Source organism: Oncorhynchus mykiss, chromosome 19 (assembly GCF_013265735.2).
Source record: "Oncorhynchus mykiss isolate Arlee chromosome 19, USDA_OmykA_1.1, whole genome shotgun sequence".
Classification (NCBI taxonomy): Eukaryota; Metazoa; Chordata; class Actinopteri; order Salmoniformes; family Salmonidae; genus Oncorhynchus; species Oncorhynchus mykiss.
Window position 1 is genome coordinate 9065312 of NC_048583.1, and position 12698 is coordinate 9078009.

Consider the following 12698-nt stretch of genomic DNA (forward strand, 5'->3'; position numbering starts at 1 on the left):
TCTATGATCGGAATTACTGTCTAACCTCAATTAGCCACGAAATCCCTAGTTTGAAAGTGACTGTTTTTCTGGAAGCTGTGCTGGGCCATTTTCCCTAACATTCAACATTCAACACATGCATAAGCCATATAGCAATTCGAGTTTAGCCAATGAGCTTCAGTCCCCCTGCCATTCGAGTGACAGCTAGCAAGATGCACACACAGCAAAGCGAGAGATCAATGACATGGTGACAAATCTGCACATATGTGATGTAGTACGCAATTATCGTATCCACTTTTGGCTCGTGAGGGCTACTTTCAGAACTTCTCGCAAAAGTGTACAAAGTACCGGATATTTTTATTTTATTTTTAAAAACATTTTATTTCACCTTTATTTAACCAGGTAGGCTAATTGAGAACAAGTTCTCATTTGCAACTGGGACCTGGCCAAGATAAAGCATAGCAGTGTGAACAGACAACACAGAGCTACACATGGAGTAAACAATTAACAAGTCAATAACACAGTAGAAAAAAAGTCTATATACATTGTGTGCAAAAGGCATGAGGAGGTAGGCGAATAATTACAATTTTGCAAATTAACACTGGAGTGATAAATGATCAGATGTTCATGTACAGGTAGAGATATTGGTGTGCAAAAGAGCAGAAAAGTAAATAAATATAAACAGTATGGGGATGAGGTAGGTAAAATTGGGTGGGCTATTTCCCGATAGACTATGTACAGTTGCAGCGATCGGTTAGCTGCTCAGATAGCAGATGTTTGAAGTTGGTGAGGGAGATAAAAGTGTCCAACTTCAGCGATTTTTGCAATCCCTTTAATTCCATTGGTAAATATGTTTTTAACTAATTGTATAGCTTACAACTATATTTTCATCATAGATAGACGAAGTGGAGTAATTATCGAAGTAATTCTCTACCCCGCAAATATGTATAATTTGTCGCAAAAAGGTTTCACTTGTTCTATTAACGCGTTTCATAAAACGTTCCCTTACCATGCGGACGTTGATCACGCAGGGCCACCGTACAGCAGAAGGGTGACGTGCGATTGAAAACAATCGAATTTCCGGAATCCATCGTCGATTAGCATGTTTTTTTCGTTTTCTTCAATTTAAACAAAAATCTGGAGACAACTACCCCATGTTCATGAAGTGCTGTCAGCCTTTTGGTAATAACGTTTTTAATCAATAGTACTGTATGTTACAAAATATTCCATTATTGACTTGTAACAAGGCTAGTACCAGTATCATGTTAGCTAGCTAGCTATTTTTTTTTAGCAAGCCTGATGCGACCCCATTTTTGTCTGATACCTTGTTTGTTACCTAGTCGAATTTTGCGATGTGACCGTTTTATTGAACCTATGTTGCACTCTTCTGCGCTGGACGGTCTTCGCCACTTGGTTGTTAGCGAGCTGGAGGAGCTGTCACTCTTATTGGTCAGAGAAACAGATACGCGATGTGATAGACATGGCATATTTCTACCCACTTATTCTGAATAACAGGGCTTTCTGAAGAGATTCACTTTAGGATCACACACACACACAGTCCTGACTTGCTCCTGGTGCAGATCCCACTGTGAATTGATCTGTGAAAAAGACACACAAGCAGTATGTCGGAGAACCTCGTCCTCACCTTCCAGACCCAGCTCTCGGGAGTCATGGAGACGGTCCTAAAGTCAGCCATGTATGAGATCACCAGACTGGTGGAGGATGGCTTCCTGGAGGAGGTAAGACGTGGTCAACAGGAAGTGACACGGAGCCACCAGGATGTGGAGTCTCTGCGGATCTTGCTGCAGCGGGCAGAGAGTCAGCTGAAGGATGTCAGTCAGAGGGCCAGGTGTGTAGACTGTGGCAGGACAGATGTCTACAACGAGGAAACAGACGACAGACCTCCAGGAATACAGGACAGTAAGTGGGGGCTTCCTTTGAGTCACAAAATACTTTTAGGTATAACCAAGGGGTAAATGGTGAATGTGTAGGTATTGCAACTGTTTCCAAAATGGGTTGTTTCTCCCTATGACAGTTTCTAAATAGCTATGCTCATCTACCACTGTTCTTTCCCAGCCTAAGGTTGGTTCCCACAACCACAATATAACCAATTAGCCTATACTTTTCGAGACATACTTTGAGTTCAGGGGGTGTATGTTATGTTGTCTCATTAGTAGTGCTTTCATGAGTTGCACACCGTAGCAAAACGTTTTGCACCTGTCTCCCCAGGTCTGCTTCTGCTGAGCGGGTGTGACCTGAAGCTGGAGGAGGAGCCAGAGGTCAGGTGGAGAAGCTGTGGACAGGAAACAGTGGAGTCATCACAGGTAGCAGCTAAACCAACTCCTCCCACTCCTCCAGCTCCCAGTCCTTCGCTGGTAGGCAGTGTTAAGGAGGAGGACATGGAGCCGTGGAGAATCAAGGTGGCCATACAGCCGTCTGCAGCTCACACCTACACAGAGGAGCAGCGGGACTCAGACACACTCGTTCAGAGTACAGGGGACTCTATTGGGTTTCCCTCTGCGGACCCAGAGGTCCAACAGGTCACCCAGACACCCAGACTAGCAGTGCCATCTCAGAACCAGAGCAGAGGACCCAGTAATGACGGTGACAGAACGAGGAGTAGAGCCTCACCGGTGTGGATAGGCCATAGAATATTAGACACGGATACTGACGTTCACAGACAAGCTCAGTCGAACCTACGACTGGTAAGAGAGCCTCTGTCGTCCTCTGAATCGGCAGAGGCGAAGCAGCTAGCTAGAGATTTCGCTCCCCCAACCAATCCCAGCACAGCGGGGGCCTCTGTCTCCTCCTCCTCATCGGGCTGTCATGTCTTCAGCTCTCTAAACTACAGGATTCCTTCCAAATATAAGCCCAGCGCTCAAACCCTGCCGCGCATGAGAGGATACAGGGATGCTGCCAAGCGGGGCGGCTACCCAATGTACAACAGGGGGACCGCCCAGGGAGGGCTCACCTCCTCCCAAACACCAACCCAACAAGGGAACCACCAGCATCACCACCCTGGGAGGCTGGCCCTCCGCTGCCCAGTGTGTGGTAAGGTCTTCCCCCATCCCAGTAGCCTTAAGGCCCACCAGCAGACCCACACGGGGGAGAGGCCATTCATCTGCGCCCTGTGTGGCCGGAGCTTCACTAAGTTAAGCAACCTGAAGGCCCACCGGCGTGTTCACACTGGGGAGAGACCCTACAGCTGCTCGGACTGCGGCAAACGCTTCACACAGAAGTGCAACCTTAAGAGGCACCAGAGGATTCACATAGAGAATGATATATGATGTGGGCGGGGAGGAGTGTGTGGGTGTGGGGAGGAGTGTGTGGGTGTGGGGAGGAGTGTGGGGAGGAGTGGGTGGGGAGGAGTGTGGGGAGGAGTGGGTCGGTGTGGGGAGGAGTGGGTCGGTGTGGGGCGGAGTGGGTGGGGAGGAGTGTGGGGCGGTGTGGGGAGGAGTGTTCTCCAGGGGTGTTGGTTGTTCATTTGACCCATGTTATTGCATAAATAGTATATAGTTTGTTATTCCTTTATATCAATGCTGTTGATATGAAGTTAGACATGATGTAGGATAGATAAGCTGTCTTTTCCCCATGGTATTGTCTACAGTTTTTATAATAATGTATAGTCATTTACATTTCTATAAGTGAATTGAAGTTTCTCTAGACCTTGTTCTCAGATGAATGTTCTACCATAGATGGCTAGTGTGGTAGCTAATCAACGCTTGTCTTTTAAAATCTGAGCACATGACAATGCTCTATCCATGTTCTTCTGAGTGTCCCACATCAAATGTAGGCCTATACAACATGTCATGGAATATGTATACCCTATAAAATGAAACATAAAACAATACCTCGGTCAATGAACAATGGCTGCTGAGTGAATAAGGTCAATATTGTTTGTGAATGGAGATTGTTTTTGTATGAACTAAGTGGATAAAAAAATATATATATCTTTATGAACAAAGATTTTTATGAGAACATACAGCATGGTTGCATTGTGAAATCAAAATCAAAGCTGTGCACTGTTCCCATTGGAAGTATAACATACAAGGGATGGATACAATAGTTTTATTTTAGAAGTAAATGGGGTGACTGAAGAAATAGTTTTGGTCTAAACTAGATACAGGCCTAGGATTTGTTTGTGGTTTTTAAATCCAAATTAAAGCAGTCAAGCGTGTTATTTTGTGTCTGATTTCTGTCATTTATTTGATTCAGTACTGTGTCGGGTATATTATCTTCCCTGGTGTAGTTATGCTGGTACTACTTTTCTACTTTTCTGGTCAAAAGTAGGGGATAGGGTGCTATTTCACTGACCAGGACCCATAGGGCTCTGGTCAAAAGTAGTGCACTATATAGGTGATAGGGCACAATTTTGGACTCACGAAAACACACAAACAGGCATTTAAAGAGACTACTACATCTGGTCCTGCAAACAGACCACTCTGGGACAATGCTGATTGTGTGGTTTGTGTCCACAGTATTACGTTAAAGGTAGGCTCTTTTATTACTACTGGTAAATATAACATTGTTAATACGTTTCCAGTTGTGATGAGAAATGTGCAGTGTAATGTATATCTCTTAGAAAAATAATGTATGCGTTCCAAAGCTTAGATGCTGCTAACGTTTGACAGATCTTAAAACGCCTGGAAAGGTATTTGAAGTATCAGCTCACCACATCATACGGTATGTTACAGCAATTTGTCAGTCGACGACACATTCGATGACGTGGCATGCAACTATTGGTTGTTGCGTCGCCTCGCTTTAGATGTGGAACAGGACCTAAAATTTCTACTTCACTGTATATATAGATATCCTATGAAATTACTAGATGGGCTCTGTCATGATACTGCAAAGTTCCATACGGGGAGCCAAATGGCAGCCATCTTGGTCAGGGAGAAATCAAAAACTAGTTGAATGGCAGTAGAGGCATACAGTAGGTGATGCATTTCCTGCTTTTACTTCAGCAAGAAAATAAAAGTAAGGCATATCAGAAGTTGTGTAATGGAATTATAGTCAATTATTATTGCAATATAATTATACATGCATTTAATACAGGTTTAATACCAATTTTATGAATAAATAGCCTCCCAAATATATGTAAACAGACCATACATGTATCAGATTTAGTTTTCTTGGAAAGCTGTGAGTGCTATTATATGATACAATATCAGTACTTGTTGCATTTACAACTTGTCTAAGTACTATCATCAACTGATTTCAGCCAGTGTATTGCTGTGGATTGACTGCGTTGTTTGAATGGAATGTTGGCATGTTGGCAGTTAATTTGAAAAATGTATCGAATCATTCCTGTAAAACTGGCTAGCTAGCTGTCCTGTAGGTTTTCATTTTACTTTACTAAAGTAGTACACCTGATTCTATTACTTAGCTGGTTGATAAACTGAACCAGTTTAGTTACAACTGGGGTTGAAACGAAAACCTACATGAAGGAATAGCTCTCCTGGAACAGGGTTGGCCAGCACTGGCATAGATAAATAAAGGAGAATAACCATTACTCATATTGACCACTAGAAGCTGCTATAAAACCGAAAATCAACTTTATTGTGACAATATCACAAGCATAATATGGCATGACAAGTTTAAGGTGTGTGTGTGTTGTTGTTTGAGAGTAGACAATGTTGTAATGGTATTGTTAAGAAAAAAACACCTCACAAATCCATTCCAATTTCAAGTCACACCTAAAGTAATTCCATGCGTGCAGAGGAATATTTTGTACACCTCCATACATCATAGCACAGTCCTTCTCTCCAGTGGCAGAATCAGGTTCTGACCACCACCAGAACCTACAGGGTAAACACCAGTCATACAGTTAGACTCGATGGTAAAAAACATCATCCTGAAAAATATCAGTGTTTTCAACTTCAATTGATTTTATAAGAGTAGTTGTATATATTACGCTTTGGTCAGTGGTGTGCCATCCACCCATTTCCAGGTTCCCTGTGTCCCTCTGTCCGTCAGACCAATCCAGATCCATCGATCAAATGTAGTGAGAAATACCTTTGTTGAGAAAGTCAAAAGTTTGGACACACTTCCTCATTCAAGGGTTTTTCTTTATGTTTACTATTTTCTACATTATATAATAATAGTGAAGACATCAAAACTATGAAATAACACATATGGAATCATGTAGTAACCAAAAAAGTGTTAAAAAAAGTAACCACCCTTTGCCTTTTTTTGTCCATTAAAATAACATCATATTGATCAGAAATACAGGGTGGACATTGTTAATGTAAATTACTATTGGAATCGGCAGATTTTTTATGGAATATCTGCATAGGCGTACAGAGGCCCAGAGCAACCATCACTCCTATGTTCCAATGGCACATTGTGCTAGCTAATCCAAGTTTATCATTTTAAAAGGCTAACTGATCATTAGAAAACCCTTTTGCAATTATGTTAGCACAGCTGAAAAATATTGTTCTGATTAAAGCAATAAAACTGGCCTTCTTTAGACTAGTTGAGTATCTGGAGCATCAGCATTTGTGGGTTCGATTACAGGCTCAAAATGGCCAGAAACAAAACGCTTTCTTCTGAAACTCGCCAGTCTATTCTTGTTCTGAGAAATGAAGGCTGATCCATGCAAGAAATTGCCAAGAAACTGTAGATCTCGTACAACGTTGTGTACTACTCCCTTCACAGAAGAGCGCAAACTGTCTCTAACCAGAATAAAAAGAGGAGTGGGAGGCCCAGGTCCACAACTGAGCAAGAGGACAAGTACAGTGGCTTGCGAAAGTATTCACCCCCTGGCATTTTTCCTATTTTGTTGCCTTACAACCTGGAATTAAACTAGATTTTTGGGGGGTTTGTATCATTTAATTTACATGACATTCCTACCTATTTGAAGATGCAAAATATTTTTTATTGTGAAACAAATGAGAAATAAGACATAAAAACAGAAAACTTGAGCATGCATAACCATTTCAACCCCCCCCCCCCCATCCCCTCCAAGGTCAATACTTTGTAGAGCCACCTCTATCTATCTCTTAACATTTTTAATTGCTTTATTGGCATGACATAACAATGTACATATTGCCAAAGCTTATGTTGGAAATGGAATGATTCATTGACTATATTAACATCAATGACAATCAGTAGCAAAAATAACCAATGGTGGGGGGATGGGGTTGTATTTAAACATGGAAATCAGTAAGAAAATAAACATACATACAATGGACAATAGCGTTAACAGTAACAACACAATGGCATAGAAGACAAGTGCAGGTTGGTTGATCTCATGGCAGGCAGCAATGTTGTGCCCTGCCAACCCACAGTTCTCTGTATTCCCCCCAACAGGATGGGAAGCTTCTTGTCATCTGAGGTCTTGAAAGACTTCAATTTTGATTTCAAAGTGATTTAATAACTGTCACGACTTCCACCAAAGTCGTTTCCTCTCCTTGTTCGGACGACGATCGGCGTCACCGGTCTTCTAGCCATCGCTGATCCACTTTTCATTTTTCATTTGTTTTGTCTTGTTTTCCTACACACCTGGTTTCCATTTCCCTCATTAAGTGTTGTGCCACCCCCCTGTCCTTGTGTGGAATTTGGAATTGTTTGTTTGTAAGTGCTCGTGCACTATGTTACTGGTGCATGTCGGGTTTTGTACACATGTAGGTTCTTTTTTTATTGCCGTTGGTTTTGAAATGAAACTGCTCCAGCTGTTACCTATTTCTGCTCTCCTGCGTCTGACTTCACTGCCACCAGTTCCCTAACCCTTACAACAACATATGTTGTCCCTCGAATACACTCTCTCTCACCTGTTCATCTTCGCTGTTTACGATCACCAGGTCTGCTCCTCTGTTCAGACAGTCCTGTCTGGCATAATCCCAGGTGTTCACCTCAGTAGAGATGTAGTAACAGCTGCAGCCAAACCTCTGCCATCCTTCGGTACAGGTTTTCGCTGTTAACTGAACTTTAACAACACATTGCATTGCAATACAATCAATCAATTTCAGAACCTATACATCTAGTTATCTTTATTATGTTAGAAATATTATTATTTAAGCCGAGGCTACGAATACAGGGTTTTCGCCCTTGCCCCTGTCCTACCCTTTAAAGATTATTTCTCAAACGTTAATGATCCGAATCACGCTCTGCGCATATGTTGTACACACACGTGTGTTTCACTTTCCTCACCCTCTTCTGAACCATCAACCAATTTGATCATATGATGATGTAGCCTATAATTTGCCTCTAATTTCTGATCAGTTGAGATTTGAACGAACTTTCCCAAAATGTATGACGTTCTAAATATATATTTGAAGGCTACATCATTCTGTCTGTTGTTGTGGATATTGCCACAGCTAGCACAAACAGGACGCAGTCTTCAGATTGCACTGGGGCAAAACAAGTAGCGTTTTGTGTGAGATGTAAGCATTATAGTTATGCTGACATATAGCCAGCAGTCTGCCTTCTGTTCAGCCAATGCTTACAATGATGATGATGATGAAAGAAAAACATTACAATCGCTATTGAATGCCTGTCTGTTTCTTGTATGTTTGATATACTGTGTAAACCACACAAAAATTGCCTAAATAGCTGCATATTATTCCCGTCCTGAAAAAAATGAAATTGCTAGACAAACTGTTTGTGTCATACTTATGTTTGCAATGGCCTACTGTTCCAACAGACAAAGACCTACGTTTGTTCAAGCTGTTATGTGTACAAGAGGCAGTGGAGTCACGGAGCAGCAATTGAACGCAGGTAGGCTAGTGGATCCCGCATGCGCAGAATTCTCCGTATTTTTTAGCAACAGCAAATTGGGTTCTAGAAAATCCAGAACTGCAGTCACTCCATATTATTTATCGATGTTTATTAAATATGATTATTTTTTAATTTTTTAAACTAACAGATCTGTTGTTGAACATATTAGCAGCATATCCAGAGACCAAAAAGGTGAACAGAAAAACACAGTTATTTACAAGGTGAAATCACAATGAATTTAATCAATATTCTACAAAGAAAATAAATATCAACTCATTGACCAGAAAGCAAATTCCTAAGATTGTCTTTGTCAGTCTATAGGTTGGCAATGTGAACTTGATCTAAAAACGAATTAAGCAATGGTTGCTTTCTAAACCATTTCATACTTGTTACCTAGAAATAAATGATAAGCACACAATTGTACTTGTCAAACTTACAGGAGACTGACAAGCCAATGATCCCAGCCAGTAGGAGAACACACAGCATCCCCAGACACACTGCAGCAACTAGGAATGGTCTCTTCCCTGAGCTATCAGAACCTGACCAGAGAAGGACTTTATATTAACTACAGTAATATGAACTGTCTGAATATAATATAAGGGATACAATGATGGAACGTACGTGTGTGCGTGTGTGCGTGTGTGTGCGTGTGCATGCGCACCCCCCTTACCTGAGTTGCCAGGTTGTGGTGTGCTTCTTGGGGTCACTTCATTCCCAGTCTGGTAGTAAGTAGACATATCTGGAGTTTCACACATGGACTCTTCAAAGACATATTTCTGGTTGTCAACTCCAAACGGTTCCCTCGAAAACATCTTCATTGGTATAAACAATGTCCCTGGACATCTCCACGGTTACCACTGTCTCTGTAAGCTATTTGTGACGATGGACAGGGAACTATCATACCAGGAAGATCCATAGAGGGAAAATGGAAAACAAAGGCTAGCTGTTGACATAATAATATCGTACGTAACAAGCAAACTCAGGGCGTTTCCAGAACTCCTTTAACAAACAGATTCTTGTTGGATGGGACAGAGTCAATGAAGACGTCAAGTGGACACATGGTCGTGGAAACAGACCAGACACGGAATTAAACATATTACACGTTTATTACAAGACTATAAAATAGTTATTACAAGTTGCAGCGACTCATGTGGATAAGCATGAAAGGCTGTATACAAACTCCTAAATTCAGGAGCTTACTTAAAGGGATTGTTCACCCAAATGACTAAAGTACACACTGGTTTCCTTCCCCTGTAAGCAGTCTATGACAAGGTATGACAGCAATGCTTTGGTTTCCAGTCGCTAACCAGTTGCTAACGCTTTTGCATTTCTGGCAAAAATCTCATTCAAGTCATGGTCAAACATTAGCATTTGGAAACAGTGCCAGGGGTAATGAACCAAAACATGGATGGCTGTCATACCTTGTCCATGGACTGCTTACAGGGGAAGGAAACCAGTATGTTATTTTGCAATTTGAGTGAACTATCCCTTTAATGCACCTAGTTGCAGGTTTTTATTTAGGTTAGGTACACAATGGATAGATTCCGTGGAGAGATATCACACATCACTCAGTTAGTTTAGTTGAACACAGCAAACAGTGAACCAGGCCCACAGGCAAATACAATATAACTGCAGAAAGTAAAGCTCAATGGTCAAATATTAGCCTTCCCCTTCAAATGCACAGACAGATTATAATACATCATAACAATCCAATCACCGCTTGTGCATTCTACTTTGTTGGCCTCCAAGCTGTCACACCAAGGAAGCAAACAACAATAGTCTTTACTTTACTCTTAGTTTATCAAAATGCTCATCTAACAATTCACTAAAAACTCAACTGTTCCAGTTGGCAGCTTGGAGTCCAGCAGCAGCTTCTCCCTGATCCAGCTTGTGTCCAGAGCACACAATGTGCTCTACTTTTATAGGAAGGGGAACAGGTCTGCTTAATCACTTTGTTAACCTGAAAGTAACCAGACAAAGGGAATCTACCCAGGGGTATATTCAATGCAATAGCAACACAGGGCTATCTTCACCTTGTTACACTCCCCCTGTCCTTTCAGCTTCCTGCAGATTTGTTTACTCTGTACATCAACATGTTCAGGAGCTCCAGGACTACAAACATGGGTCATTATAATGTCCATACAATAGATTTTACACTTCACGCTTGCTCCAACTGGATATTGAGGGTTGGGTAGGCTTAACCAGTGAGGACGCAATGGCAAAAGACACCACCGGGGCTCTCGTCTCTCTTAATGAATCCGATTGGTCGAGGAGTTTTTGAGTGACAGCTGGTTGAACCACTGAAAAGGTCCTTGATTATCTTTTGGGACCCATGTAGGAGATCAACAGACAAATATGAGCATTTGATATTGTGTTCATACTGTATGTAACTCGACAACAAAGACTGACTGTCAAAGATAATAAAGTAACTTGATTGGTGATACAGTAAACTCCTGATCCAGTGTGCTGAATGTAAATATGGTTCGGGACTGTTGAGAATCTTTGCATTAAATCGAAGCATGAAAATATCTGTAGCAGTTAAGAAGAATATACTTGAGTGACATCACTTCCAGTCTTGTCAACTTGAACTGTTAGAGCCTTATTTCCTGCACAAACCTTCAAAATAGTCGACAGGTCTACCATCTCTTCTGTCTGGTACTACAGTGGGGGCCTAAAATTATTGACACCCTTGATGAGCAATAACGACAGTGTAAAATAAATAATTAAAATACTGAGCTATATTGTATGCTCAAAAAAATTGCACAATTATATTATTTCATACTAATACAATTAGTAATCAGAGAACTATATATTTGTTTAACAAGTAATTTTTATTTTTCTCAAAAAGGTAAGGGTCAAGGTGATTGACTCCCCTAAAGATTCTACCCAATAAAGTAGTCCAAAGTATTTTTTGACTACTTTATAGTATTTGGTCCCATATTCTTAGCATGCAATGACAACATCGAGCTTGTGACTCTACACACTTGTTGGATGCATATGCAGTTCATTTAGGTTGTGTTTTAGATGATTTTGTGCCCAATAGAAATGCATGGTAAATAATGTATTGTGTCATTTTGGAGTCACTTTTATTGCAAATAAGAATAAACCATGTTTCTAAACACTTCTACATTCATGTGGGTGCTACCATGGTTACGGATAATCCTTGTTGTTTACAAAGCGTGTGACGAATAAAATTTGATTTTGTGTATTTTTCTCTCTGTTCTAGAAACCACTATCACTTAGAATTTCACTAGTCCACTTCCTGGCTGATGTGTGTGTGTGTCTTGAGTGTAGTAATACATGTGTGAACTGTGTATCTGTCTCTATTGATCCAGTATCCCTACACATATGGTACTGGAACTGACCCTGTATATAGTACGCTTACTTACTTTGTGTTCTTTCTTCTTTCTTCTTTTTATATCGTGTGTGTTTTTGTTCTACCTTGTTATTTTTAGTATTACATTGTTATTGAGTCCTGCATTTCTGGGGTTAGAGCTTGAAGGAAAGGCATTTTAATGTACTTGTGCATGTGACATATTAAAAACTTGGAACTACCGGTCATTTCCGTCCTCTAACCGGGATGCTGGGACAGTTGCACCTATAATCTAAACCAGCACCTTTATCAGAGACCACCACATGGTGACACTCTTTTTCACAGTTTGTTTCTCACACACACTGACTACATTTTACAAGTTCGTATAGGCTAATAACCAGTTACTCTCATGTTTCGGTAGCCTAAAGGAAAACAGTGACATTTTGAGGAAAGACATGCTTAAGGAAAAGAAGAGTAAGCATTTAGGAGTAATGATGAACCCAGACACTGCCACCGTGTTTTCGGATAGGCCTGCATCAAACAAAACACAGAACGATTTGATTGAAGCATTTTCTAATGTAAGGACAGACGGATGGACTTCATTTACAAGTACAGGTAGACCTAAACGCATTTCCCAGGGATAGGCTACTGTTGACATTGTGACCTGTTGTCTTTGCTGCTCATTTCA

The 12698-nt window shown here is 41.1% G+C and overlaps 2 protein-coding genes across 2 annotated transcripts; one reads left to right on the forward strand and one right to left on the reverse strand.

Moving 5' to 3' along the window:
• Positions 1 to 1002: 1002 nt before the first annotated feature.
• LOC110497243 (zinc finger protein 324A) lies at positions 1003 to 3266 on the forward strand. Its single transcript, XM_021573251.2, has 2 exons — positions 1003 to 1899; positions 2209 to 3266. Exons 1-2 carry the CDS (start codon positions 1602 to 1604, stop codon positions 3264 to 3266), a joined length of 1356 nt encoding a protein of 451 aa, XP_021428926.2. The 5' UTR covers positions 1003 to 1601.
• A 2251-nt stretch (positions 3267 to 5517) lies between these two features.
• On the reverse strand, positions 5518 to 12402 carry LOC118941445 (C-type lectin domain family 4 member E-like). Its single transcript, XM_036954168.1, has 5 exons — positions 9368 to 12402; positions 9135 to 9236; positions 7752 to 7906; positions 5894 to 5994; positions 5518 to 5780 (listed from the first exon to the last, which is right to left on the reverse strand). The coding sequence occupies exons 1-5, from the start codon at positions 9513 to 9515 to the stop codon at positions 5630 to 5632; spliced, it is 657 nt and encodes a 218-aa protein (XP_036810063.1). The 5' UTR covers positions 9516 to 12402; the 3' UTR covers positions 5518 to 5629.
• Positions 12403 to 12698: the final 296 nt, after the last annotated feature.

Bases quoted from the DNA above. Each gene is read 5' to 3' on its own strand.
- LOC118941445 (XM_036954168.1), bottom strand. From the start codon at position 9,515: ATGAAGATGTTTTCGAGGGAACCGTTTGGAGTTGACAACCAGAAATAT. The intron at 7,907-9,134 runs GTAAGTTTGACA...GTGTTGTTAAAG, and splicing joins CATTGGCTTGTCAGTCTCCT to TTCAGTTAACAGCGAAAACC. The intron at 5,995-7,751 runs GTGAGAGAGAGT...TTCTCAACAAAG, and splicing joins TAAACAGCGAAGATGAACAG to GTATTTCTCACTACATTTGA.
- LOC110497243 (XM_021573251.2), top strand. From the start codon at position 1,602: ATGTCGGAGAACCTCGTCCTCACCTTCCAGACCCAGCTCTCGGGAGTC. The intron at 1,900-2,208 runs GTAAGTGGGGGC...CTGTCTCCCCAG, and splicing joins ACCTCCAGGAATACAGGACA to GTCTGCTTCTGCTGAGCGGG.